Below are 27390 nucleotides of genomic sequence, written 5' to 3'. Positions count from 1 at the left end.
TTGAAGCCTCTTCTTCATTATTTTCCTCCACTTCCTCGATATAATCGAGCATCCGATTTCTCAAGATGTCGACCTCCCTCTTTATGGATAGCCTTGTATTTGGCACCTTTCTCATAAGTTTCCCGAGTTCCGCTACGCTGTCCTGGAGACGTTCCAACTTTGATCTAGTTTTGTAGTTCAGTGGCTTCCCCTCTTCCTCTAAACTGGACGTTTCTGTCCTGTTGCTTGGTTTCCTTTTTCTTGACCTCCTTTTTTTCCATTCATCGTCAAAGCTGCATCTGCTGTCTGAGCTGCTTGCTGCTTCGTCTTCCTTTCTTTCGTTTTCTTTCCTTAAAATCTCCTCCCTCATTTTATTTTTTTCTTCCTTCTGCCTGTTTTCCCCTTTCTCTTTTTCTCCTCCCTTTATTTCTTCCTCTCTCTTGGTTTGCTGATTTTCCCTTTCTTCCCTATCCTTCCCGCTATTTCTGTTTGTTTTATTTCTATCTACAATTTCTTCCACTTCTCTTCTCCAGTTTTTCTTCCCTTGAGTTTCATCCCTTTCTTTCACTCCTCCTCTTCTACTTTCTTCTTCATCTCCACTGTTCCCTTTTCCATCTCTTTTATTTTTCTTTTTCTTTCTCATCTTTCTTCCCACGAGTTGGGTCGTGCTGATCGGTCCAGTGGGGCAGTGCGCCCTTACCCCACCAAGGCTGTTTTCCCCTCAGGTTCGCCACCTCCCTTGGGCATCGCTTGTAGCCCACTTTATTACCCCTGGGCCATGCACCTCTTTGGCACGATGGTGTTACACCTTGAGGTTGGGGAGGCGGTATATTAAGATTATGCATAGCCGCCTGCCCTATGCATATCCGTTTGTATGGATGTTAAGAATCTAAATTAATAAAAGTGTTATTGACTTGAAATTTGGTGGATGGCCGGAGATGAGCCACGGTGACCAATCCAGGCTTATCTGCGCTCATCCTACTGTAAGATGGGTTTTATTATATAGGAAGAAATGAAGATTTTTATTAAAGAAATGTGTTTGGATAATTTGGAAAAAAATGTAGTGTCTTGTGCACCCGGTACACAGACGCTGGACGTTAGTTGGATTGTACTTAGCTTTATCGGTCGTGCTCCCCGGGATATATCCCACAATAGAGGGACCAAGACTGATGACTAGCCTTTTCTACCACGGCGAGGTTATTTTATAGCCCAAGATGATTATCTCATTTTGACCTAATTTTCTCGCTACCATTGCTTCTTGGATTTCAACACTTCAAACTTCTATTTGGAAATCTTCGTTTTATTTTTCTAACTATCTGTTAATCCCTGGAGATGTCGATACTACCACATAAGCTTAACAATGTTGTCAATACCCTTTTGAGGACCATCTACTTTGAGTAGTTTTTCTTTATCATACGGACTAGAAAATACTCATAACAAGTCTGGTTTTATTCTGGACTTCTTTCAGGATCTTGGCCAGTGTGGCATATAATAGTTCGTTTGCAAAGGGTCCATATAAGCCTGGATATAAGCATATCGATTTGCTTTGGTATACCTGTAGGATATCCGGGCAAATCACTAAATTTAGTAAATCCTTTACCATGTATTGTTTTTTATGGGGGATTTGGTTTATTATTGCATTCACTACAATGAGTACCACGTTTTCTGATAAAACTATACCATATGTACACATTTTTACACCTAGACTGTAATTTCTTCCCTGAATATTCCTGAAAGAAGTGAATTGTATGCAATGCAGCCACTTCGATGTCGAATGGAAAAACGTCAGGATATGGAGGTATAATTTATTTACCTGGGTATGCAAGACCTAGACAATCGCCTTGTTGTTCTATGAATCGGGGCTTAAATGGACAGCAGTCTGTATGTACATTGATCTGTTTTTGAAAACAACGAATCGTCTTTAGGTGATGAGTTTTTAGCCATCGTAGGTTCGTAGTCGTAGGGATCTCTATACATTGTTTTATCGGATTTTGGTGTATATTTGCTAATTTTAAAACCTTTACCAGCCTTCTTGTATCTATACAAAGATTTTCTTTCTTTGATTTTAACTAATAGACTTTTCGTTTAGATTCATTTGGAAATGCGTCACTATAAGCTTGCCAAAACAGGACATCCTGATGTAGACATCTATTGGGAGATGTTATATAAATTTGCCTCTTAAAAATTGTGTCGTGAGAACATTTTCTTCATCTTCAGTTGAATCAGTTATGCTGGTAGCATCTTTGTGTAAATCTTTAAAAAAATGTGAAATTTATTCAAAGCTTCTTCAGCTTACTCAGGATACAGAGAAAACAGGCAAAAAAGAGACTTTCCATTTTTTATAATGGTAAATTTTGAGCAATTAGATGATTAAAATCAGTTTCCCATACATCGAGGGGAGCATTATCTAAAAAATTGAATGTTACACATTTTTCATCAAAATTATCATCATTGTTGTTGTATTTTGGATCAAAAGTCATATTATCCATAAAAACTGTAACAAAATGAGATTTTCTGTTGCTATTTTATCCATTTCCTTAACCAAATTTCAAATTTTAATATATATGAGATCTTAACGGAATTTTTCATATATTGTCATTTTGACAGTTTTGTTATATAAATAATCAACTGGATGCATTTTCATGAAAAAGGTACTTGGGGGCACCGTAAACAAACCCACAAACTGGCACATATTACAAAACGTGATTAAAATGTTCATAAGTAATTGTCAAAAACACTATAATCCCGGTTCTTATCTTACCGTTGAATATTCTTATCTTAACTTCATAAGATAATGAAGTTAAGAAGTAAAGAATAAAAGGAATCGAGGTAAATAGTAGAGAAGAGAAAATTGTAAAAATTCGGAGTTCTTCAAAAAGAAAACGAATTTAAAATACAGCTGAAATATTTTATACGCAAATTACATGCAATATGCACCCTACACACACTGCCTAAAAACCACGTGTAGTTTTAAAAATATGATGAAAATTCAGATTTGAATGAAATCCTTCCGTAAAAATGGAAATCTAAACTAAAACTGATTCTAAAACTAAACTTTCGGTATGATTTATTTAATCGAAAGTTCCACTTTACCCGAATCGTACCGAAAGCAACTATTTTCGGGACGATTTTTTTCACTTTTGGAACGTTTTGTTCACTTGTGGAACGGTTTCTTTACTTTTGGAATAATTTTGAGTATCTACGTAGGACTTAACAATAATATCAACTTGTATTTTTATTATGACACTTGTCATGTAAGATTCAAAAGTGTTTTCGCTTTTTCATTTCAAAACATGGAAATCAGTAGTGAAAGTGGCGCCGAATTGATTTCACATGAGATTAGTGATGCTGCTACTTATGAATTATTTCTTGCTAAAGCGGCTACTTATGAATTATTTCCGCTAAAGTTAAGAGAGGGGTAGGATTGGTCTACAATTTACTTCAAAAATGGAGCAAGGATAAAACAAGTGCATAATATAAACGAAGAAGTCATTCTTGCATTTTTAATGGAAAATATCTAAAATCTTAAAGCCCTCGAACCTCTGGAGCAATTACTAAATTCTTAAGTCCACAATTCACATTAAAAATAATATAGATATAAGCCGATATCCCAGTTATTGCTTGTCTTAAGAGTATTGAATAAAGCAGAAATAAATAACTTTTTATCAGAAGCTGGAGATAATGTCTACTTAGTAACAAAGCTAATATAATTAAATGTAATTTCTCTTCTTCCTTTTGATTAATTTTTATATATATGATAGGTTGCATTGATCATGGGTTTCGCAGACGCTTGTCGTCGTGAAGATTTTTGTAAAATGAGGTTAAATGATATAGAAGATAAGATAACCATGTTAGTAATTAAAATTCCCAATTCTTAAACTAATATGGAAAGAACCTAGGTATGTCGTCATTGGCGAAAATAATATTTCTTTATACAGGAAATGTTTGCCATTACGTCCAGCAAACACACAACATCGTAGATTATTTGTATATTAAAACAACGGAAAATGTACTACACCATTTTATTATTCACGCTTTTGTTAATATCGCCTGCAAAATTGCTGAATTTCTTCAATTACCGCATCCCAAAGAACACATCGGATACTGTTTGCGATGGAGCTCAGCTACTTTATTATCTAATGGTGCTGGAGGTATATAGGTGGAGTATAACCAATTTGAAGAGACACGGAGGCTGGAAATCAACCAGTGTAGCAGAGAGATACGTAGAAAATTCTTTAAAAAACAAATTTCACATAACATCACAGATTGAAAAAGGTCGTAATGAAATTAATATTTCGAAAACTAGTAAAAACACTGATACGTCTAATAATACTAATTTCAATACTGCCATATTAATATTCCTAATAATATTAATATAAGTAATTGTCATAATTGTGTAATTAATATTCATAAGTAATGTATTCGTGAGAGCAATTATATGTAATTTGTAATAAAAAGTTCATAAGTAATGTATCCATTCAGATTCTGTTCACAATAAACACAATAAACGCCTGCAAAAAAATATTGTTCGTAACACGATCCAAAAGTGAGTTTACGGGATACCAGGACTCATCTTCGGGTCGACCTGGAAACTTCCTAATCATCCCTTAAATCACTTTCGGAACTTGCTACGTAAATTACTATTATTATTTAAGTCTGAAGTAAGTATTCTGGGAAAGAAATCTGAGAACTCATTTAAATAGCTCTGTATCTATTTATATACCGTAGAAAATTTAGCGGTAAAAGCAGACAACAATAAAGGAAAATAAAGCCTGGCAATTTTAGATTTATGGATGAATGTTTAAAATGCATGAATAACTAACGTTACTAACAAGGAAATTAGTAACATTAAACCAAGAATGACAGCTTGGGGCAGGAAATCGTTACAACCAATCCGTAATTCGCAAATGTGTAAACTTCTTGAACTGTGTAAATCGGAAAATACAGAGGAAACTGACCTTAAATAGCATACCTTTCAGAAAGCTTTGAATATTTCTCTGAAAACATTAATTTAACGAGCTCTTTAGTATATTATACCGCTTCGCACTAAAGATACTTTTAATTTTTGCATTTTAAAATAATGACTACTAAACTTTTTTAAACAATTAAAAAATTTTACAGTGGGTGTATCAGTTTTGTATATACTAGGGGAAAATTACATATATGAATTTTTTACAGAAAAGTCTAAAAAGTTTTTTTGAAAGTATAAGAAAAGATAATGGTAAAAAATAGTTTTTATTATGAAATACGAAAATAAAAGTTAAAAATCTTTATAATTATGTACACCTAAGTATTAGATCAAAGTGCAAAACTTTTATCGAGAGAAAACAATAGAACATTCTATATGATTCAACATTTTACACTTCTGACACTACAGCCAAAGATCGGCAGGTTCCTTCTTCCTTTTTTTTTTAGCCTTAATAAATGAATATTCTTCTTCTTTAAGTGCCTTGACCTCCAAGAACATCGACGACCAGTCGCATGATCTTTACTTTGTCCACGCCGGACCTAAATAGTGTTATGGTGCTGCTGACTCCATTCCACTGGCGGATGTTCTGGAGCCAGGATGTTCTTCATCGTCCAGAATGACGTTTCCCTTCTACTTTTCCTGAATGAAAAAGAAAAAGAAGAAAAAGCAAAATATTGGGTAAAATAATTCACTGTAAGAACGGAAATTAAAATCATGAGATAATAAATTTAATATCAAATGTGAATCTATTTTAAAAACAAGTGTTATACTACAGTAAACCATATAATTTTACGCCCGAACAAAATGTCACAGTTTAACTATTACAGACAATCAATTTGTCAAAAAATTTAACGGAAATGATGGGACAATAGACAATAGAGAGATGAACCGTTAAAAGTGGGCGTTAAGAAACACTGTTACTATTTTTTATTGAATATTTGTGAGAAACACAATCGGCAGAATAATGTTGTTTGTAATTTCCAATTTGAACTGAAATAGTAAATTTTTCGAAGAATTGTTATCGAACATAATAATTATTATCTATTCTAGAATACGAGTATATATTCTGTGGAAATTGAAAACATCAGTTAATTCAATAAATATTCTGGAATAGAATTTTATTTTTGTTTTATTTAACCACCATTTTACTAAAGGTTTTTATCACTTTTTAGTTTAGTCACTTAAAATTGAAAATTGAAAAAATTGAATCGAAATTGAATATTCCCATGAGATTTTGAGCAAAAACTAACAGACCGATTTTGTTCAGAGTGATCCAAAAAATAAAAAAAAATTATCCAGGCCAAAAAAATTAATTGTTACAATTTAAAATCCACAAGGAATCTACGTTCCTGTATTTGGCTGTATACCATATATTAAAAAATTAATTAAAATCCTTTGTAAAAGGTATATATTTATATATATATATATATATATATATATATATATATATATATATATATATATATATTTAAATTTATACCTATATAAATATAAATATATACCTTTTACAAAGGATTTTAATTAATTTGTTACAATTTGTTTAAAAAAAGTGTTAAAAAAAAATTGAACAACTTTTCGCCAGATCGACCTCTTGAACCTTATGCTGGGGTATCTCATGAAAGTGATTATGCAAAAAAATCTCATGGGGATATTTTTCCGAATGAACACTAGCTTTTCAACTTGTCTACTCTTAAAATTAGAATCTAACAAATTTAGTTTCAGCATCAACGTATTATTTTCCGATGAAGGAAAAAACTTCCTAAACAAATAAAAAGAAAACTTTGTTTTCAAAACTTCCACAAAATTTATGTTAGATATTTACAACATGCTCTAAATGAGCTAGAATATGGGTGCAACCAATAAAAGCAGTAACTTGCAGTAACTCCTGACAAATCCCAGGCTATTATGTTTTAAAAGAAGAGAAAATTTCCAGTTACATAACACAAAACACCACATAAATGTTCAACTCCCAAAATGAATGGACAAGCGAAGCTAAATATCTGGGAGTCAAGCTAGATAGGGAACTAACTTTCACATGCACTATAAACAAGTCAAAACACATCCAAGTCAAGCTCGGAGTATTAATTGGAAGAAGAAGAAAACCATCATTTAAAACCAAAGCCATACTGATAAACAGCATTATTATACCTATACTAACATATGAGTAAGTAGCGTGCGGTGACACCTGTAAATCAAACAAAAATAGTTCCAAACGGCTCAGAATAAATGCCTGAGAGCCGCAGCAAAACTACCCAACTCCGTACCGGACCACTGACTGACCTATTACTTAAATAAAATACTCAGAGAGCTTGGAAGTAACGATATAAATGATAGAAGCAAATACGACGAAAACATCAAATAATGGGATATAACATATAAAATAACTAGATAAAGTCTGTTACAAGATAATTATGTCACTAACAAGTTAACCTCCTCTATATTAAGTAGATATTAGTATCACTATCTCCAAAAACAAAAATTTACTAAAACATCGGGGCGAAAGCTAACAAACAAAATCACAAAAGAAGGAATCTCCAAAAACAGGACTACGAAGGAGTCCACACATAATCATCGTACGTTGAGTCATCACAAAGGACTTCATCTAAAGATATAAACACATATAAGACATAATCAAGATAGCGCAAACGAAGAAAACAAGAGAAAAGCATCTCAAACTACCCCAAATGAAGAAGAGGACACAAGATGAATGTCTCAATAATCAGGGCATTCACACAAAGTAATCCTCGCATGGTAAACCAGTATTATGTATGTCCGAATGTTTCTAACGAGTGCCTCTCGAGGCCGGATTACAATACTGTGTGTAGAGCACTTGCATCTCACATGCATACGTAATCGTTGGCATTTACTATAATTATTGTAGGTTTTATCTTCTTTGATAATAACTTAGATTTAAAAATATTTCTGAGTACTTTTTTGTAAGTCTACTATTTATTTGTTTCTTTTCATGACAATTTTCTCATAACAGACGCAAATATTTGAAATCACTGGTCTTTCCAACATCATAAAATTGATCTTTTCTCATATGTCTCCCACCCCATAATTATGTTTTTTGGCTATGAAGTATTTTCCAGCCCGTGCTTTTTTAAAGATTTTTAATATTTTTTTGTTTCTACCAGTAAGGTTAGATGGTCTTTAAAAGGGGCATTGTTGATCACTGTTGAAAATCATTTCTTTATTTTTAATTTCGCTGTTTTCTATAATCTTTTTCACAACTAAATTACATGAGGTTGTACGAGTATATCGTATTGTAAATTTAAAAAACGGAATTACCTCCCACTTATTTGTCAGTATCAGAGGATATTGATCAGAGTTTTGTTGCAGATTGAGCATTAACTACTCACACTACCACCAAGCGTTCTCCAAGGTATATTACCAACCGTAACCATCACTTATTACTTAGTATCTGAGTATCTTTATTTTATTATTAACTAAATTATTAACTACGTACTCCTTATCAAAATTTCCCACTGCACGTCAAGCAGTTATTCTTTAATGTAATGTTCTACAAAGTATAAGTCATTCTTTATTAGAATTTAGTTATGAATTTCTAATTTATTAATATGTTGTAATTTAACGCTTTTACCTAGAATGATAAGGTGCATTATCCCTTACAATAACACTGTTAAGTTCCAATTTGGGTAATAATTGAGTCATTAAACCATGTTTCAATTAAATTACTGTGTATATATTGATGAAAAACTATTTTTTATACTTTTAGCAAAAAGTAATAGGATACTTTCTACCCAAACATACTTTCCATTACAATATAAAATGCATATTCGCATCCCCTGTTTGTATGAATTAATATATACATGGAATTTCTATATTCAACATTTCTTTATTGTATTAACATTGGGTATCAAACTAGGCTTCGTCAAAAAATAAAAGTGCCATTCATCATTGCTAAACTGCATTTTATTAAGATATTTGTTTCTTCATTTTATTAATCAACTCGATTTTATAAGCAACCAGCTGACCCGACAGGACGTTATATTGTCTTAGGGTTATGAGTTGAAAATGAATAGAATCTGGACCGTTTCCGGAAACCAATATATGGTATCAATTTGAATTGGCTACTGACGCAACACAATCCAGAGGCTTCACCTTTAAACTTAAACGCCTAGCAATGGGGACACACAGTGACATTTCTACGTTGTTAATTTGGATTCCATTGATTCCGTTCAACTTCATTTTTTGCTTCGCGTTGCTCGTCAATTTGACTTGCTCGTATATTTATTTTTACTTGCAGCATTGTGAGTTATATGCATCGTGTATAGTTGTAAAGTTATGATATAGATAATAAATGAGTAAAGAACAAAGAATATTTAATTATTTATTAAGTATTTAAATATACATCAATATAATATGTTTTTAGGGACAAAACAGTCATATCTCTCATTTCAACCCTGTTTGAAATTTAGTAACCTAAGTACAACATTAATTACATATCAAGAAATTTTATGACGATATTTGTACCTAAAATATTGTTTTGTTAGAACTCATAGTTCTTTGTTTAACGTCACTTTCTAATGAAAGTAGACACCGACATAGAAGTAGAAGAGAAGTTACATAAAGTTTTGAGGTTTTCTCTCTCTTAGAATTTACAACGCACTATACAGTATCATATCATATTCAATTTTACAGTTACAATCTCTTTTATATCCTGTTTAACCATTAACCGTCCACTGATATTTTGTGTTGTCGTAAAACCAAACTATTCCAAAGATTCAGTTTAAGGTTTCGAGTTCCACAGTGGTTTTTAAAGGTTGGTAATTTCCTTTTTTTTAGATTAATAAATATAAAATCTTATTATTATCAACGTTTCTTTCTGGTTTCGTTAACATGAGAGCATGCACCCTAAATTATATACGGCCGACTGCTTAGAACCTTCTTATTACCTCAAAAACCACAAAATTATACAGTATTAATTACGTTTAACGCTAGCACGTCTTCTTGCACCGGTAAAGATGTCACTTGTGACCACACCAAGCAGTTCAGCACACATAATATAGATATTCTTTACACAATAACATAATCATACACTTTGGATATTTTTTAAAATATTATGGATTAAAAATATTATTCGTAATAACCGTTAGTTCTTCAATTTTTGTAGAAAAAGAAGTTTATGTTGAAATACACTAGTGCTCACTTATCGCCGGATTCAAATATCCTCGGTGGTATGTCACGGACCATGGAGGCGCGAAAAAATATGTATTGTATTCGGTTTTTGGTATGCTATTTTAAAAAATCCGTGTTTTCACAAATAGTACATCAAGAATAGACTAACAAATGTAAAAAATAATAAATTAATAATCTAAAAGGTTCTGAAACTGATTTCTTGTAGCATGTCCAAGTTAAATATTACGTTTGTAATAAGCAATAATTGTAAGTACGCAATAATGTAAGTATTAATTGTGAAGCCACAATGAAAATTACATTTTTAACTGCTGTTTATCGTGTCGATTTTCACTCCGGAAATCATTTTCAAAAAAGATTATTTCAAAAAGTTCAGGAATTAAATAAATTAAAAGTTCTTATTATCTGCATTAAATCGTGTCGGTAATCGCCAAAATTTCTATCATGCACAGGTTTCGTTGTTGATTGTTGGTTCATCAGATTTGGTAGGCTTGCTGCTTTCCCATAAATCTCTTCAGTCTGCTTGTTCTCTCCGTTCGGCTCGCGGAGATAAGAATACGGCCGAGGCGAGAAGGCCCTGCCTGTCGTAAGAGGCGACTTATGGGTAGGAATTAGCAAAGTAGGAATCGAGAGGTGGAGAGCCGTCGCTTGAGGTGTCGGGTTTGTAGAAACGCACACGGTCGCTTAGGCGACACGGTCACCGGTCTACATTCCTAGTATCCGAGACGAGACTTTCGTGGGACCACTCTTACTCTACTCTCATTCCAAGAGAACCTGGCGAGGTTGAACGAGCTGGGCCCGTACACACCTCTCTTGGCCTTGTGTCAAGCGTGGTATTGATGCCCCGGCAGGTACCCGTCAGGAGATTCAAGAGTGGTAGAGGAGAGATCCTCAGCGGCGATCTGTCTACGTGCGAGGTGGAAATTCCTCTGCCTGCTTCGCCTATCCGCCCGTGGGTGGGTTAACGGGTAGGTGCGGTAATCGCAACACAGGTACTACGGGGAAGGTGAAGCCCCACGAAACGTTTCTGGTATACGTGGCGTGGCACCTTCATTTTGGTGTCGGACTCGTAGGGGCAGTGGATTCGTTAACGGTCGTATAGCCGAAACGCCAGCTAGACCAGGATCCTGCCAGTTTCTTAAATTGGAGCCATTAACGTACGGACTACATCTACGTATGTAGTACGATTTTTTGTTTCATTTATTTTATCTTATTTGGGTTTTTTATTTAGTAAATGATAATAATGACCACGAAGCGAAGCACTAGTGTAGAGCGCTAAGTTTAAAAGAAGCTGAATGTTCTTTCATTTAATGAAAATTGTGAATATAAGAGATAGTCTATTACGAGATTTTATGTATACAATACAACATAGATTTTAACATTTTAACAACTTTTCAATTGCCTGCGGGCAGCAGGACTTAACCATTACGATATAAGACTGCTAAAATACTTATATTCCAATCAAGTAGCCTCTATCTAAATTTGTGATAGTCTGAAAAACTACCCATCAAACGTGGAGTACGACAGGGTTGTGTTTGTCACCCAGTCTTTTTAATCTGTACTCTGAAGAAATCTTTAGGGAGGCTTTGTATGATAGACGAGAAGGAGTATCAGAAGTGAATTTTCAAGATCTCCAAAAATTAGTGGATTTGGTCAGTGAAGCAAGTTATCAGAGAGGCCTTAAAATTAACATTTCAAAGACAAAGTGGATAGCGGTTGAAAAGATTAATATAGATTAAGGTTTGCGCTCGCTTAATGAAAAGGAGATACGCGTAAACCATTTTAAATACCTCGGCAGCTGGTTAAATGTAAATTGTGACTCTGATGAAGAGATAATAACCAGGATCGAAATATTAAGTAATGACCTGGAAACCAGTTTTATGTAACAGAAACCTGTCGATACATATTGGACATTAAAATCCACAATGCTTACCAAATTAGAAGCATTCGAATTGTGCTATCGACGGATCCTAAAAAATATCATGGGTTTCGCATAATTCTAATGAAGATGAATTACATCTGATCATTACAGATGATCGTCCACATAATTAGAGGGCCCAAATATCATTTACTTCGCCTTATAATACAAGGAAAGGTTTCAGGAAATTGTAAACATGATGATGGAAAACGTCTAAATACGGACAAGGCCCCTGAAAAAGATATATAACAAGAAGGAATCATCTATTTGAGAAATTTTTAAAAATATTGATCAAATTAGTTCAATTTTTTTCTGTTTAACGAGAAACTACTAACTAGGAATTTGTGTAGTATAATGTAAATGTCTTAACAAGGATCGATGGAAATGTTACTGATTGTTTAAGCAGCAAGTGATATTGGATTCCATACTACGATCAATTTACGGCGTAACTAATGCAGCAACTATTAAAAATAATGTTTAAGTCATGAAGAGTGGTTGATATTCATATAAAAAGAGTGATAAAATCAGTCAGTCCTACACAGAGAGTGTGTGTGTTTCAGAAATAGGGGATGGCATTACTATAGAGAGATCCAATGAGAAATAAAAAAAAGAAGGCCCTTCGAAAAAGGTGGAGTTGAATAAATTAAAAATTATAAAGGTCAAAAATTGGAGATATGATAAACAAAATAAAATAAAATAGAAATAACTAATCAAATCATGTAGAAAGACCTGAATATGAAATAATATGGTGTAAAAAAAGAATAGAATAGTTTGTATTTTTGTAATTTCTAAGATGCATCTTGTTTTAGAATTATGTATGTATTTTGATAAGTTGCCGACATGACCTTATTGAAATCATGTTGTTTTTCGTTTGTCTGCCTGTGTATATATACTGTACTGGCAAGGCATGATGTTCGTCCCATTATTACAGTAAAGCAGGAAGCATTTTCGATACATGAGTGTGGAGAATGTCAGAATCCAATAGACAATTCACAGACACATATCTAAAGTGTTGACAATCGAGAATTCGAGACACTATAATAATAAATATGAAGAAACCACCTATCATATCTACGAGGAATTAGAGTTAAGGACCACTTCCACAAACAGGTACAGAAGAAAGGAAAAATGAACTTATAAAGTGAAAAGTCTTAGTAGTTTGCACTATAATTTAAAAAAACTTAAAATTAAGTAAAAAACTTCTTGTTGTAATTAGTAAAGCTCGGATTATAGGCAAAATGCCTTTTTTGCCTATTTTGCCTATTATAATTGTTTTTTGCACTTTTTGCCTTTTTTCGTAAATTCCGCCTATTTGTGCCTTTTTTAAAATTTCATGGTACTACCCATGATATTATTCTATTACTAAACCATTCTATAATAAAATTTTGGGTCAATAATAAAATATCAATGGTTTGTTTATATAACAGATTTCTAGGAAAATGTACCTGATCGAGACTTGAGGGTTAACTATTTGGAAATCCCCAAGCTTTATTAGTTTATTATCAGTTGTACAGTCGGTTACTGTATCAGAGTTTAGTCACAAATTGCTATATCCTAGTTTAGTTTTGTTGCGTATACCGAAAAGCAAAGAACACGTTTTAAAACGTTTTAGACATTTGTGTGAACAGATGACATCTAAATTAAGGTTATGGATCGCACCTTATTCGGAACTATCTCTAGAAGGAGATGGAGCATTTTGTAAACCATGCGGCAAATCGGTAAGTTTTATTTTTTCTCTTTTTTTCTCGTCCCACAACATAACTAAATTCTAAAGCGGTTTTAGAATTCTAATTATTTTTTTTTAATTCTCAGATTTCAAGTAGAAAAAAGTACTTTATTGACCAGCATTGGGGAACTCCACTTCATAAACGTAATTTGGAAAAATTAAATTCCTCTAAGTTAGCCCAAATATCTCTGCGGGATAATTTAAGCAGTTCAAAAAAAAGGAGGAAGACGCATTTAAATTTGATTTATGCCAGATGATGATTGCATCCAACATTCCTCTATATAAAGTTAATAACCCTAGTTTTAAATGCTTTTTCGAAAAATATCTTAATAAATCCTTACCGGAGAGAGTACATTGAGAAAACATACTGTGGAAAAATGTTATGTGGAATGTATTTCAAAAATTAAGCGGGAGTTAGAGGGCAATTTTTTGTATATTATCGTGGATGAAACGACAGATGTATGCGGCAGGTATATAGCTAATTTAATGATTGGAATTTTGAACGAAAACTTTGCGAGAAAACCTTATTTAGTTGCCGGTAAAAAATTGGAAAAAACAAACAATTTAACAATAAGTCGATTTATACAAAATAGTTTAACAAACCTCTTTTTACCCAACGCTATACCAGTGAATAAAATAGTTTTAATGCTTTCAGATGCTGCGGCATATATGTTAAAAACTGCTGTTAATTTAAAGATTTTTTATCCTAATTTAATTCATTGCACTTGTGTACCCCACGGGGTAAATAGAATTGCTGAAGAAATAAGAAATATGTTTCCGTTGCTAAATAATTTTATAAATTTTATGAAAAAAGTTTTTGTAAAGGCTCCGTTGAGGGTACAAATATATAAAGAAAGACTTCCCGGTCTCCCTTTGCCACCTAAACCAGTAATTACAAGGTGGGGAACCTGGCTCGAAGCAGTTTTTTTTTTACTTTGAACACTGCAATGAAATAGAATTAGTTATGTCAGAATTTGATGATGATATTTCCGAAGCCATTCGAGAAGCAAAAAAAATATTAAAAAATCCCAAATTGAAACAGGAACTCGCTTATATCAATGACAATTATAAATTAATAGTTACCACAATTACCTTATTAGAAAAACAAGAGATAAATTTATGTGAGTCAGTAAAACTAATAGATAATTTAAAGACGAAAATTAAATCGGCACCTGGAAGTAACGGTCAATTAATTAAAAAAAAAATGAAATATGTTTTCGACAAGAATGAAGGTTTTTCGTTTTTAGCTAATGTTGCTAAAGTTTTGAATGGGACATTTTCCGAGGAATTTCAAATTATGCCAGATTTATTATCCGCTCTGAAATATGCTCCAATTACATCTGTCGATGTCGAACGTTCGTTTTCAATGTACAAATTAATTTTAAGTGATCGAAGACATAGTTTTAAGACCGAAAATATTGAAAAACATTTAGTTGTTTCTATTAATGATAAAATTTTAAGTGGTTACAATGTTTAATTATTAATTTACAGTTATTTAGTTACTAGTTTATTTATACTAATGTTATGATTATGATGTGTAAATATACCTGCGTTAAGTTAATATTACGTTAATTCACTTTGTACAATAAATAATAAGTTATATTCCTTTATTGCCTATATTTTGCCTAAATGTTAATATTCCTGCCTTTTTTAATAAAAATCTTTGCCTATATAGACGCCTTTTTCTTCAATTTTTGTTGCCTATAAATCCGAGCTTTAGTAATTAGTATATTTAATTTAGAACAAAATTATCCAAAAAGACTAACAAAAATATCAAAAATTTTTCTATTTTATTATACCATCAACAGTGATACCTCAACATTTGCAAAGAGGCACTTACAATTTAATCATATAATGTCGATGATTATGGATATATCTAAAATCTATATTGTGCTCTTACTGATCAGTTGGCTGGTAACTTTAATTTCCTATTTATTCCTGTAATCCAATGTATAACGAATGTCATCTACAATATAAATTATATAATCAATATTCTATGGTACTAACATTTAAAATCACAATAAATATTTTCTTTCATTTTAGGAACACTGGTCTGAAGCACACCAGGAGCGGTTAGAACTTCAACGTGCTAGGGTACTGGAAGTGAATCGCCATCTCGCGACATTAACAGAAAGCTGGGAAAGGGGAGGACTTCCGCTTCATATGAACCTAGCTGTAAATCATTACCCGCCAATTCATCCACCTCCACAAGATATAACGAATAGATTAAAACAGCAAAACAGATTACTTACCGAGGTAAATATCACACTGTTTTAAAAAATCAATCAATATTAAAAGGAAACTTACATTGGTCTGCTAAAAGATAAATTGTTGGCAGTTTACGTCGTATATGTAGACATGTATACTGTTTATCCTTCGTCTTTAAACAGACAGGTCACTAAAATATAGGTTTACAAGAATATTATTAATAAATGTATATATATATATATATATATATATATATATATATATATATATATATATATATATATATAAACTTAAATAAGCTTTTCAGTCATACACAGCAGATGCGATGAGTTTAATTGTTCTGTCATTACTGAAACCTCAGAATGAGGAACATCTCTCAGATAGCTCATAACCATAACACTGCTAACTTTATTCTAATTTATAGAAATGTTATACGTTTCATCCTTGACTTAAAAACCTACAAAAGTTAATTATAGATGCTACTGTCGACATTGTCTGTTTACATATTACCCAAATAAAATTATACTGTATATATTGTAGCATTTATATTCCTCCAAATTATAGCTTAACTGAGGCGTAACTGGTTTTCCTCATATACCAACTTCCCTCATATATTCTTCTTGCTGGAGATTTAAATATCTACAATACAATATGAGCTTCTAAAAAAACCTTAAGTTGGGGAAAAACTGTCGAAAATATATTGAATATTAGCGATACTTATATGATTAATAATAATTATTCCAAAACTCATTTTAATGTTGCTACCGGGACATTTTCCTCAATTGATTTAAGTTTATGACATCCAAGCTACATACTTATTTCCCTAGCTTACATGGAAATCAGTTGAATATTTGGGCTTATAAATTCTCTCTGGGCAGCCCTGAAAAGCTCCCAGTCCTACTGGCTACCACTCCGCTTAGCCTTATTCCTTGCTTTCCTATGACGAACCCAGAGATCAGTTAGGGTTTCAGTCCACCATGGGTTACCTGGTTTTTACCAACCTTCCCAAGTGGACATACTTCTTCCAAAAGCTGATTTCATGCACTGCAGAACTCCTTCCGCTACAGCGTCAATTTTCTCAGATGATGAGATCTCTTGCTGCAGGTTCCGGCTGCTCTACACCATATCATCAACCCTGATCTGGTATTTATGCAAATTCGTTTTCCTTACAAATCGGAATAGCTCCATAGGCGTCTTCGTTGTAAGAATTCAGAATTGATCAGAAAGTGATGGTTCGTCATCAACCTTATAGTCCCTAACTTCGTTAATAATATCCACAGAAGCTAAAGTTAAGTCCAATATTTCAGCCCCGATTTTGTCCTTAATGTAGGTTTGTGTCACTATTTCCTCCAGGATAGTTTTGTTACAGAGAGAAATTCTATAACTTCTTTCCCCCTTTGATTAATATTGGAACTACCCTAGCCGGTATGATGTGCATTTGCTTCACTTCCTACCATCAAAAGCAGATTGTTTATGTCACAAAACTCCACTAATCCTCTCAAGGACTGTGATGGTATTTCCCTTCACAGTTTGGAAAGTATAGAAGGCCTAATACAATGCGAAATGTTTATCGCCGGATAAGAAGATTTAGACTTGTTTCATACCGTCCTCAGTTTGTCCTACCTCTCACTTAGAGTCACCGAAGTGATCGACTGCCATGGTGCAGATGGCGGCTGAACTAGGACCTGAAATGGAATACCATTGGCTTTAGCGTGGATCCAGATTCTGTTTGGGTATGCATATTGGCCGTGCAAGAGTGATAAGGCGACGTGGTAAAAGACGAGATCCTCAATTTTCGGAAAGGCATGTGCAGTACACTATTGGAAATATGGTATGGATGCTACTGAAATTATGGAAACAGATCATCTTTGGTGTTCATCAGAAATAACGTGACCTACGTTAGTTACACCGAGAAGGTAGTGGATCCATATGTTCCGACCACATACATCTAGAATTACATTGCCTCTTTTTGAAGACAATCCATACTCCGTTTATCTCATTCTCCACCGGTACTTCGGAACGAGGTAAAAGTAGCCTGGGATGAGTAGCCTCCACAATGTCTTCTAAGTGCAGAAGACATTGTGGAGGCCCAACGTATTATTAACTTTTTACATATATATATATATATATATATATATATATATATATATATATATATATATATATATATATATATATATATATATATATATATATATATTGTTACGAACATACTTTTGGCACGGCCCAGGTAACGGTTGCATTGCATCTCTAATACTCTCGAAATTTCGCGGCGTATCGAGTGCGAGAGAGAATAACCGGTCACGTAGGCGAATTAGAGGTGGGACAACGCCAGAATATTCTCGAAACTAGTAACTGTAGTATATATAGGTAACAATGTTAGAAGTAGAGTTTAGTTGTTAAGATACTACCGAACTGTAAAGTTATAAATAAATGTATGTATATAAATTCGAACCGCTCGTTTTATTTAATCACGCTACAATATATATATATATATATATATATATATATATATATATATATATATATATATATATATATATATATATATATATATATATATATATATATATTCACCGACACGAAAAATGGGCAACCCTGGAATTTTTGATAAAAATTGTCGAAACACACAAACTTTTTTACGTTTTATTGTATCTGATAGAAGTTTTAAGATATGCGTCAGATAGGAAAGGCGTGCTAAAAATTTTATTTTAAGAAAAATATACAAACTTCGGGCATTCAGGTTATCCTCATTCAACCGTCTTCTAAGGGTTTCTTCACTAACGTTTACATTTTTGATACGTTCAAGACTGGTTACCTCTATAGTAGTTGAATGAAGATCTCTTAGTAATGAACACACTATAAAACGGTCGCCTTGATGAGTAGTTCTTCTCTAGGGACTTGTTCCAGTACGTCGAGTGTAAAATCCTGTCTCTATAAAACTAGCAAAGAAACGTTGCACTGTACTGCGGGAAACTCTGTATCTGTTATCTACGTAAACTGACTTCTTCCGTCCTGAATAATAGATGCAACAATTTCTACACTCAAAAGACATAATAAACAGAAATGTCATAGTAAAAACAATTGAAAGTGCGCAGCCTCCTTGTAACACTAAAGTAAGAGTAAGAGGATAGTTTTAATATTGTTGAGATTTCCTAACAATAACTGGAAAATTTAAATTTAAAAGACATTTGTTGTTAAAAATTACCTTTGGCGATTTCTGCTAAACCGTGTTCATTTTTTGTCATATTTGTAAAAAGAACCGAAGAAAAAATGAAAAGATCAGGGCAATTTGTAAGGGTGTCCGTTTTCCTCCGTGCCGGTGACTATAAACTATATATATATATATATATATATATATATATATATATATATATATATATATATATATATATATATATATAACGTTGACAATTTATTAACTAAATATAAGGTTGAATGCTCGAATAAATGAACTTTGATCAGATAAAAGGCATATATCGAGCACAGTATAATTAAATCTTGCCCAAGTACTTTCGATCCCTAGATCATCTTCAGGGGCATTTCGTCAATTGTGGCCTATCCGGCAAGAACAAGATGTCATAAACATATAATTGTACATTACACTACACTACAAATGGACAAACAAACACTTTAAAATAATTTAAGGAAGGCTACATTACTTGAAGAAGCCGGAGACAGAATTCTGTCTCCGGCTTCTTCAAGTAATGTAGCCTTCCTTAAATTATTTTAAAGTGTTTGTTTGTCCATTTGTAGTGTAATGTACAATTATATGTTTATGACATCTTGTTCTTGCCGGATAGGCCACAATTGACGAAATGCCCCTGAAGATGATCTAGGGATCGAAAGTACTTGGGCAAGATTTAATTATACTGTGCTCGATATATGCCTTTTATCTGATCAAAGTTAATTTATTAACTATCATATTTTTAGAGATTTGCCTAGATTTTTTATTGATTTAAACTTTTTATTCAATGAATATAAGGTTGTGTCGGTTCACACGCCTTTCATTTAAAAGATACTCCACCATCTACTACTATCATGAATCACTTTACCCTGTAATATCTCATAAAAATATTCTACGGATAGGTTTAAGTTTTGCCTGTAAAATTCGTTCGGTTGATTGAGTAGCTCAATAGCTCCACTGTCAATCCCAAGTCTGAGCAAAGTGACAAATTGAGGCTAAATGGGTCTCGTTATTTTTATGGCATCCAGATATTAAACTTGACAGAATTTTACATATTTTAACAATCTCTTAAAAACTAGCTACAGTCTCTTAAGTTTATCATGTTCATAATTATATAAAGTCTGATTTAAAAATTGTTTAATAGTTTTGAAATACAAAAATTACATTATTCTTGTATTTTTAGGAAGTTAGCAAAAAAAGTGAACGAATATCAGCACTGGAAAGAGAAAAGGTCAATCTAATCCAAGTCCTACAGATGAGATCAGTCCCTTCTAAGAGGAGCAATGTGCAAGAAGAAGCTGTATTTTAATTAAAACACTAGTGTAATAATAAATATACAATTTATTCAATAAGATACATTTTTGTACAAACTTTAAAAAATGTGATTTTGTGAAGATTTGTGAGTTACCTGTTTTTATTTTTTTGACAAAATATAAATGAAGTATTTGGTGCCATAAAATTATGAAGGATCATAACATTGTATTACAGAACATTTAACTGTCTGGAATTGTTCATATACACGATAATTCAGAAGTGTTTAAAAATATCAATAATATTTTATAATGTTATTTGTGATGACGCCATGTTTTATTAACGTAGATGAATGTTGCGATTGTAAACAAATCAAACTGATTATAATATTACTACAGCAATTCATATGAACACTTCAAATAAATGTTTTATGGAAACGTTTAAAATAGACTATAGGGTTATGGGCACAAGAAACTTGTGTTATTTACAATCTTACATATTAAATGAATTGTGCCATTAAAATATTATGTATTTTTCAAACAGACAATTTCATAATTTTAAGTAAGACATACTTACTTGTACCTATTTAGATACTACTGAATTATTATGTATTATATTTGAATAATTGTAAAAGAAGGACTCCATATCTCACTTAAGTGATAGAGATTTTTATATTTTTTGTAAAAGACATTAAAATATTATCAACTGTTTATATTATTTTGTGAGTTTTTATTATTAAGCGATAAAGTGCCCAACCAACACAATTAGAGCATGAAAGTGCTCTTTATGCTCGGTCGTGGTCGCTAATTTTGTGCCGCTGAGAGCACGACCAACTGAAAGCTAAGCGCGGCTCAACTTCGAGGCATCCATAACTCATGGCTAGATACTGGACGGCTAGGGTTCCATCCCGGCACAGACACCAGAAAATTTTCAATTATCAGGGCAAGTAAAGTCGTCAGCAATAGGATAACTAATCAAAGAAAAGATAATACTGATCATGGGATTCGGATACCAAGATCCGGCAGAAAAGGACAATCCTCAAGAGGATGGATAGACTATCAATAGACATCATGGGAATAAGCGAAATGAGATGGACGAACTCTGTTCAATTTGAAATTAATAATCATCACATATATTATTCGGGTAACCCCAACGGAAGACACGAAAATGGAGTAAGTATAATCTTAAATAAAAAAACTCCCAGACATCTTAAAAACTTTGTACCCATATCGGAAAGAATGCTCTTCCTTTAACTTGATCTTCTTCTTCTTTAAGTGCCATCTCCGCGACGAAGGTTGGCAATCATCATGGCTATTCTGACCTTCGAGGCGGCTGCTCTGAACAATTGCCTTGAGCTGCAACCAAACCACTCTCTCAGGTTCTTTAACCAGGAAACGCGTCTTCTTCCTACGCTTCTCCTACCCTCTACTTTTCCTTGAATTATGAGTCTCAAGATGTTGTGTCTTTCGCCTCTCATCACATGTCCGATATTGCAATTTCCTTTCTTTTATTGTATTTTCCATTTTCCTATCTCTGCCTATTCTCCTTAACACTTCTGTTTTCGTGACTCTATCTACCCATGGATTCCTTAACAATCTTCTAAATGTCCACATTTCAAACGCGACACCTACTCAATAAAAACTAACATTATCCAGGTATATGCTCCTACAGCTGACAAACCAGAGGACATAAGTGAAGCATTCTATAATGAATTATTCAACACCTTCCCAAAAAGGATCTAACCTTGATTCTTAATTCATAGGACAGTTTGGGCTTGGAGACAGATTGGGTGAATTTGTATCAGCAGAAGAGTTTGTAATTACTAACACTTACTTCAAACTCCCATACAGAAGATTATAGACGTGGAAATCACCTCAAGATACTTCAGGTCACATAGTCAGAAATCAAATAGATTACATTATGATTAATAAATGATTCTGTAACAGCATTACATCAGTCAAGACATACCCAGGAACCGATATCAAGTCAAAATACGGCATCAGGCTACTCAAAGACCAACGCACAGAACAGAGTGTAAAACAGTATATACATAGCAATTTGAATACCGTTATTCAAACGGATTCAATAGACCAGAAGCTTGAAAAATTACATAGAGTATCACAAGACATTCAAGAAAAATTCCTCAAACCAACAACAATTAAAAAAAATCGTTGATGAGAAATGAGATTCTAGATATGATGGAAGAGAGGCGAAAGGTCAAAGATCAGGACATTATACAAAAGAATAGACAAAGAGATCAAAAAAGCAATCAGAATGGGTAAAGACACACAGCTGAGAGAACAATGTGTGGAAATACAGCTATTACAACAGAAACACGATTCATTCAATATGCACAAAAAAGTTAAAGAAGCTGCAGGCTTATACAAGCCTAGAAGAGTTGGACGTTTGGCAGACAACCAAGGTAACCCATTACTAAGTGTGGAAGAGAGACTAGACACTTGGAAGAAATATGTGGAAGTAACATTTGCAGATGGAAGGCAGGTTGATATTGAAGACATAGAATGCCAAACAGGACCCCCGATTACCATTAAAGAAGTCACGGCAGCTATTAGAAAAACTAAAGATGGTAAAGCTGTAGGGATTGACAAATTTTATAAAGAATTCCTGAAACTTATGGACGAAGAAGGAATAAAATGGATAACGACTATATGTAACAAAATATATATATAACTGGAATTAATTAGCCCAATGAGCCACTTACTTAAAACGTTTTTAAAAGTAATACATAACAGACTAGGTATATAAAAAATACGAAGAACAACTGTCATGGACAAAATTTGGATTCCGCGATAACTTACGCACCCGAGAAGCTCTATTCGCTATACAAGTGCTTATCCAGAGGTGCAGGGATATCAACTGCAATGTATATATTTTTTTATCGACTACAAAAAGGCATTTGATGCTATATAGAGTAAAACATGACAAGCTCATATCCATCTTGAAAGAGGCGGGCTTGGATGACAGAGACTTGCGAATTATATATAGTTTATATTACAACCAAATTGCCAACATTAAAGTGAATGACCAGTTGACAGAGACAATCTCCATAGATAGAGGATTGAGACAATGATGAATTTTGCCTCTAGTGCTATTTAACATGTACTCGGAGCGTATCTTCTAATAACCACTGGGAGAACTACACTAAGGCGTCTTAGTTAACGAAGTGCGTCTCAACAACATTAGATATGCTGACGACGCAGTAGTTTTTGGAGATAACCTAGATGATTTACATATAATGTCGCGCATATCAGATACAAGTCGAGAATATGGGCTGGATCTCAATACGAACAAAACAACGTACATGGTAGTTAGTAACCACGAAATATTAAATACACATATCTTATTACTAAGATAAACAGATAATGGGATCACTCTACGGAAATAAAATAACGCATAGGGAAAGCAAGATCAGCGTTCGTAAAGATAAAGTCTCTTTTCAGAAGTTACGATTTACATTATTATACGGAGTAGAGGAATGGACGCTCTCTGAAGTTCTTTATGAAAGCTCGAGGCTTTCGAGATGTGGTGTTACAGGCCATCTTACGAATTTCATGGGAGGATCATGTGACTAATATTAAGGTCCTACGTAGAATGGGCAAGGAATACGAGATCACTAACACAATCAAATTAGAATATCTTGGCCATGTTATGAGAAATGAACACACATATGGCTTATAGCAACTCATTCTTTAGGGCAAGGTATTTGAAAAGAGAGAACCAGGGAGAAGAATATCTTGGCTTTAAAACCTAAGGAAGTTCAATACGTCTACAACCGGACTATTCCGAATAGCTAAAAGTAAAGTTAGGATAGCTATGCTGATCGCCAACATCCGGAGTGGATAGGCACCGTAAGAAGAAGAAAGTCGTCAGTCCCGGCTACGTAAGTGGTCGTCAACACCAAAACCTGAGCTAGAAGGTTACACGAATGGAAGATGTACGATAAGCCAACTGGCTGTAGTACGACCGGTTATAACAGACTACTTCCGAAAAAAAACGGATCAAATTCGGATATATCACATGACACCCAGATTTCATTAGCTTTCTCTCGACATGCGTATATGTAGGGAGTGATCATCCATTCGCTTCTCGTAGTACAAGGAACAAATAACACTCAAACATTGGGAGACTATGGAACTGGATGACTTAATGAGGTTTAACGAGCATGAGCGGCGCAATGAGGAAAAGGTGTAAAAAAAATCTGGTAAAGTAAAACCCTGGCCAAATATATCCGGAAGAAGCTTTCCGATAGACTTAGGGTACGTTCATAACGGAGACCATCGTATCCTCGCCTAGATCATAGCGCTGACAGTGAAGTGAATGCTCGCATTTAAAATAATGCATTTATTTTACCTGGCAATCGATAATATGGTACGATTCTATCAAATTCTATGGTCGGACCGAGGGTCGGCACCTCTTTATTAGCGCCCACTTAAGCGCCTGCTAGCGGTCGATCAGAATACTGTCGTCTATATCGTAATGGCTTTGTTGCTTGTAAATTACTCTTTGTTTCTTGATTTTACTACTTGTGAAACTATGTGGCATCATTAAAACAGCCTACTAGTTTGATTATTATCTAGGTGCATGGTCTTAGATGACTATTAAGATTTATACAAAAATAATAAATTTTGTTCCTGATTCAGTGAAGTGTACATACCAATTCATATAGTAAACTTTATTTGAATATCAATATAGTTTCCTGAACCCGAAATTTTTACTAAAATATTTCAAGTGACTAAGGCAATACATAATGTCTAAAACAGTGGTTATAGATTAATTAATAAAATAAACAGAATTATAAAATCAAAATGGCTGCCTAAGTAGATGGGGTGAGTGTATTCACTTTTGGTCCCAAATGATGTAGGTTCGATTTCCACAACTTAATCAAAAAGTATTACCATGGTGGCTGCTTTAAACTACGAAGTAATCTGTCTAGCACAGCACCTCTACACTTAGTCGTTTTGAGTCCGAAGTTAATCTTGAGGTCCTGTATATTTGTGTACATACAACACAGATATATGCAGAAGAGCTGCCTACGTTCAAAAAGTGGACATCGCACATGATGCATAACAATTATTACTGTGAAACTCTTTCTAACATCCAGTTGGTTAACTAAACAATTTTCACAGTATCGTAAATATGTACTGCAAACCTGTAAAATCTGACAAAGAACAGATAAAATATAGGGAACACAAAAAAGTAAATTTGGATATGATAAGAAATTAATAGAAAATTACACACAACCTTCGTAATTATCTAAGACCCTGACACACTTAAGGCGTTAGACGCCGCGTTCCAAGTACCAAGGAACAAATGGTATCGTTCACATGCAAGCGCGCGTTTAGAACCAAAGTCGTCAAAATGTGGCGCTCGAAGAATATTACTTCAAACGCTGCGTTTGCAGTACGTTTATAGTTACTTGGAGAGGTATGTAATCGTACACATGTTCACAATCAAGCGCTCGCTTTTGCCCTGTTGACGTCGCTGTACCGTGTTGAAAAGTGATCTGTCTATAATGGAAGTTGAACATTTTAATACGGAATTTTTCATAGATGAAGTGCAAAAGGGAAGATATATTTGGGACATGGAATATAACGAATACAAGAGCGGAGTTTTACCCCCTGCACTATTACACAACGTAGACTTAATGTTTTTCTTCCAATTATCTTTATTTTCTGTTTTGTGTTGTCCCCTTGAAGAAAGTGAAACAGTCTCTTTATAATTTTCACCCATGATTAAATATTTAAGGCACAATAACTATTCCCAAATGCCACAACAGTTCCTCTTAAAAGAGAGGTTTAAAGAAACTTGATTATATAAAAAGTTGATATACCTAAATAAATACCGTAATGATACAACGAGTTATTCTTCGGGTAAAATCCCATCCATAACTGCATTTTCACATGGTGATAAGCATTCTTTTAATAAAGTTAACAGTTCATCAAAAGATGTTATACTCATTCGGAAATAGTTAAAAAACTTTTGAGGGTATTTTCTCAATTTGGGGTACAGAGTCACAAAAGAACCTATGGTCAATCTATCATTAATTATTAAAGGGTGCACCCACCATCTTCTTTGTTGTCTTTGCTTGCTCTGAATCTACGGTGTAACAACCAAATACATGCTATTTAACTCCTCTTACTCCATAACCGTATTGGCTGTCGACATTCTGGTAAACCGCGGCACTAAGCGCTGTCTTGTGTACGATATCACTTTTTTCTAACGTGCACTCAACGCGACGTCTAACGCCCTCATGTGTACAGGCCGTAAGAGAAGTGTAAAATACCTTCGGAATTTAAGAGAAGAATACGAACCCCAAACAAGTTTGTCTGTTAACCACAAAGGACAGGACTTTATTGCCTATCTGCTCCAAAATCTTACATCCAAATAAAATATATAAAATTATCATTACACCAACAATATTTTATGTATACGAGACATGGGTGATAATAGAAAATTTAAACAAAAAATTAGAAAGCAAGATCTTTGGATCCATACAACCATAAACTTTACTACTAACTTTTCAAATAAACATGTATTTTAGAAATCGCTAGACTTCAATGACTTCGATGTGTAGTTATAGATTTTAACTCGATGTGTAGTTAGGATGGATGATGAAAGGTTGTCAAGAAGAGAATAAACTACATGAAAGAAGACCACAGAAGCGATGGAAGAGTGAAGTGGGAGCAAACATGCAAAATCTATGTGTCAGAAGGACACGCATCTAGGACTTTTCATCAAAAAATAGTGTCAGCCATTTTTTTCCAACAAGCATTTGGTTAACAAACCGGTTATGTTAGTAATATAAATAATATAGATAATTAATATAAAAAATACCAAAGAAAGTCTAGTTATCGAAAAAATAAAGTGACACAAATAGCAAATCATTTTTTTTGTAATAGACTATTATTAAGATACCTTTATGAAAAGGAACAACGAAGCGGTGTTGTTATGGAATATGTAAAAGTGATACA

At 33.6% G+C, this 27390-nt stretch overlaps 1 protein-coding gene across 1 annotated transcript in view; it reads left to right on the top strand.

Annotated features, from left to right (window-relative positions):
* Positions 1–27383, top strand: part of LOC140437462 (suppressor APC domain-containing protein 2) — a 72964-nt gene extending 45581 nt beyond the window's left edge. Inside the window, exons 2-3 of the mRNA XM_072527005.1 lie at positions 15796–16008; positions 20331–27383. Of these exons, the coding sequence (XP_072383106.1) occupies positions 15796–16008; positions 20331–20456 (339 nt within the window). The 3' untranslated portion in view covers positions 20457–27383. The remainder of the gene's footprint in view (positions 1–15795; positions 16009–20330) is intronic.
* Positions 27384–27390: the final 7 nt, after the last annotated feature.

This window comes from Diabrotica undecimpunctata, chromosome 3, assembly GCF_040954645.1.
Source record: "Diabrotica undecimpunctata isolate CICGRU chromosome 3, icDiaUnde3, whole genome shotgun sequence".
In the NCBI taxonomy this organism is placed as follows: Eukaryota; Metazoa; Arthropoda; class Insecta; order Coleoptera; family Chrysomelidae; genus Diabrotica; species Diabrotica undecimpunctata.
The sequence above is the reverse complement of the archived record's forward strand: the minus strand, read 5'-3'. Positions and strand labels throughout refer to the sequence as shown.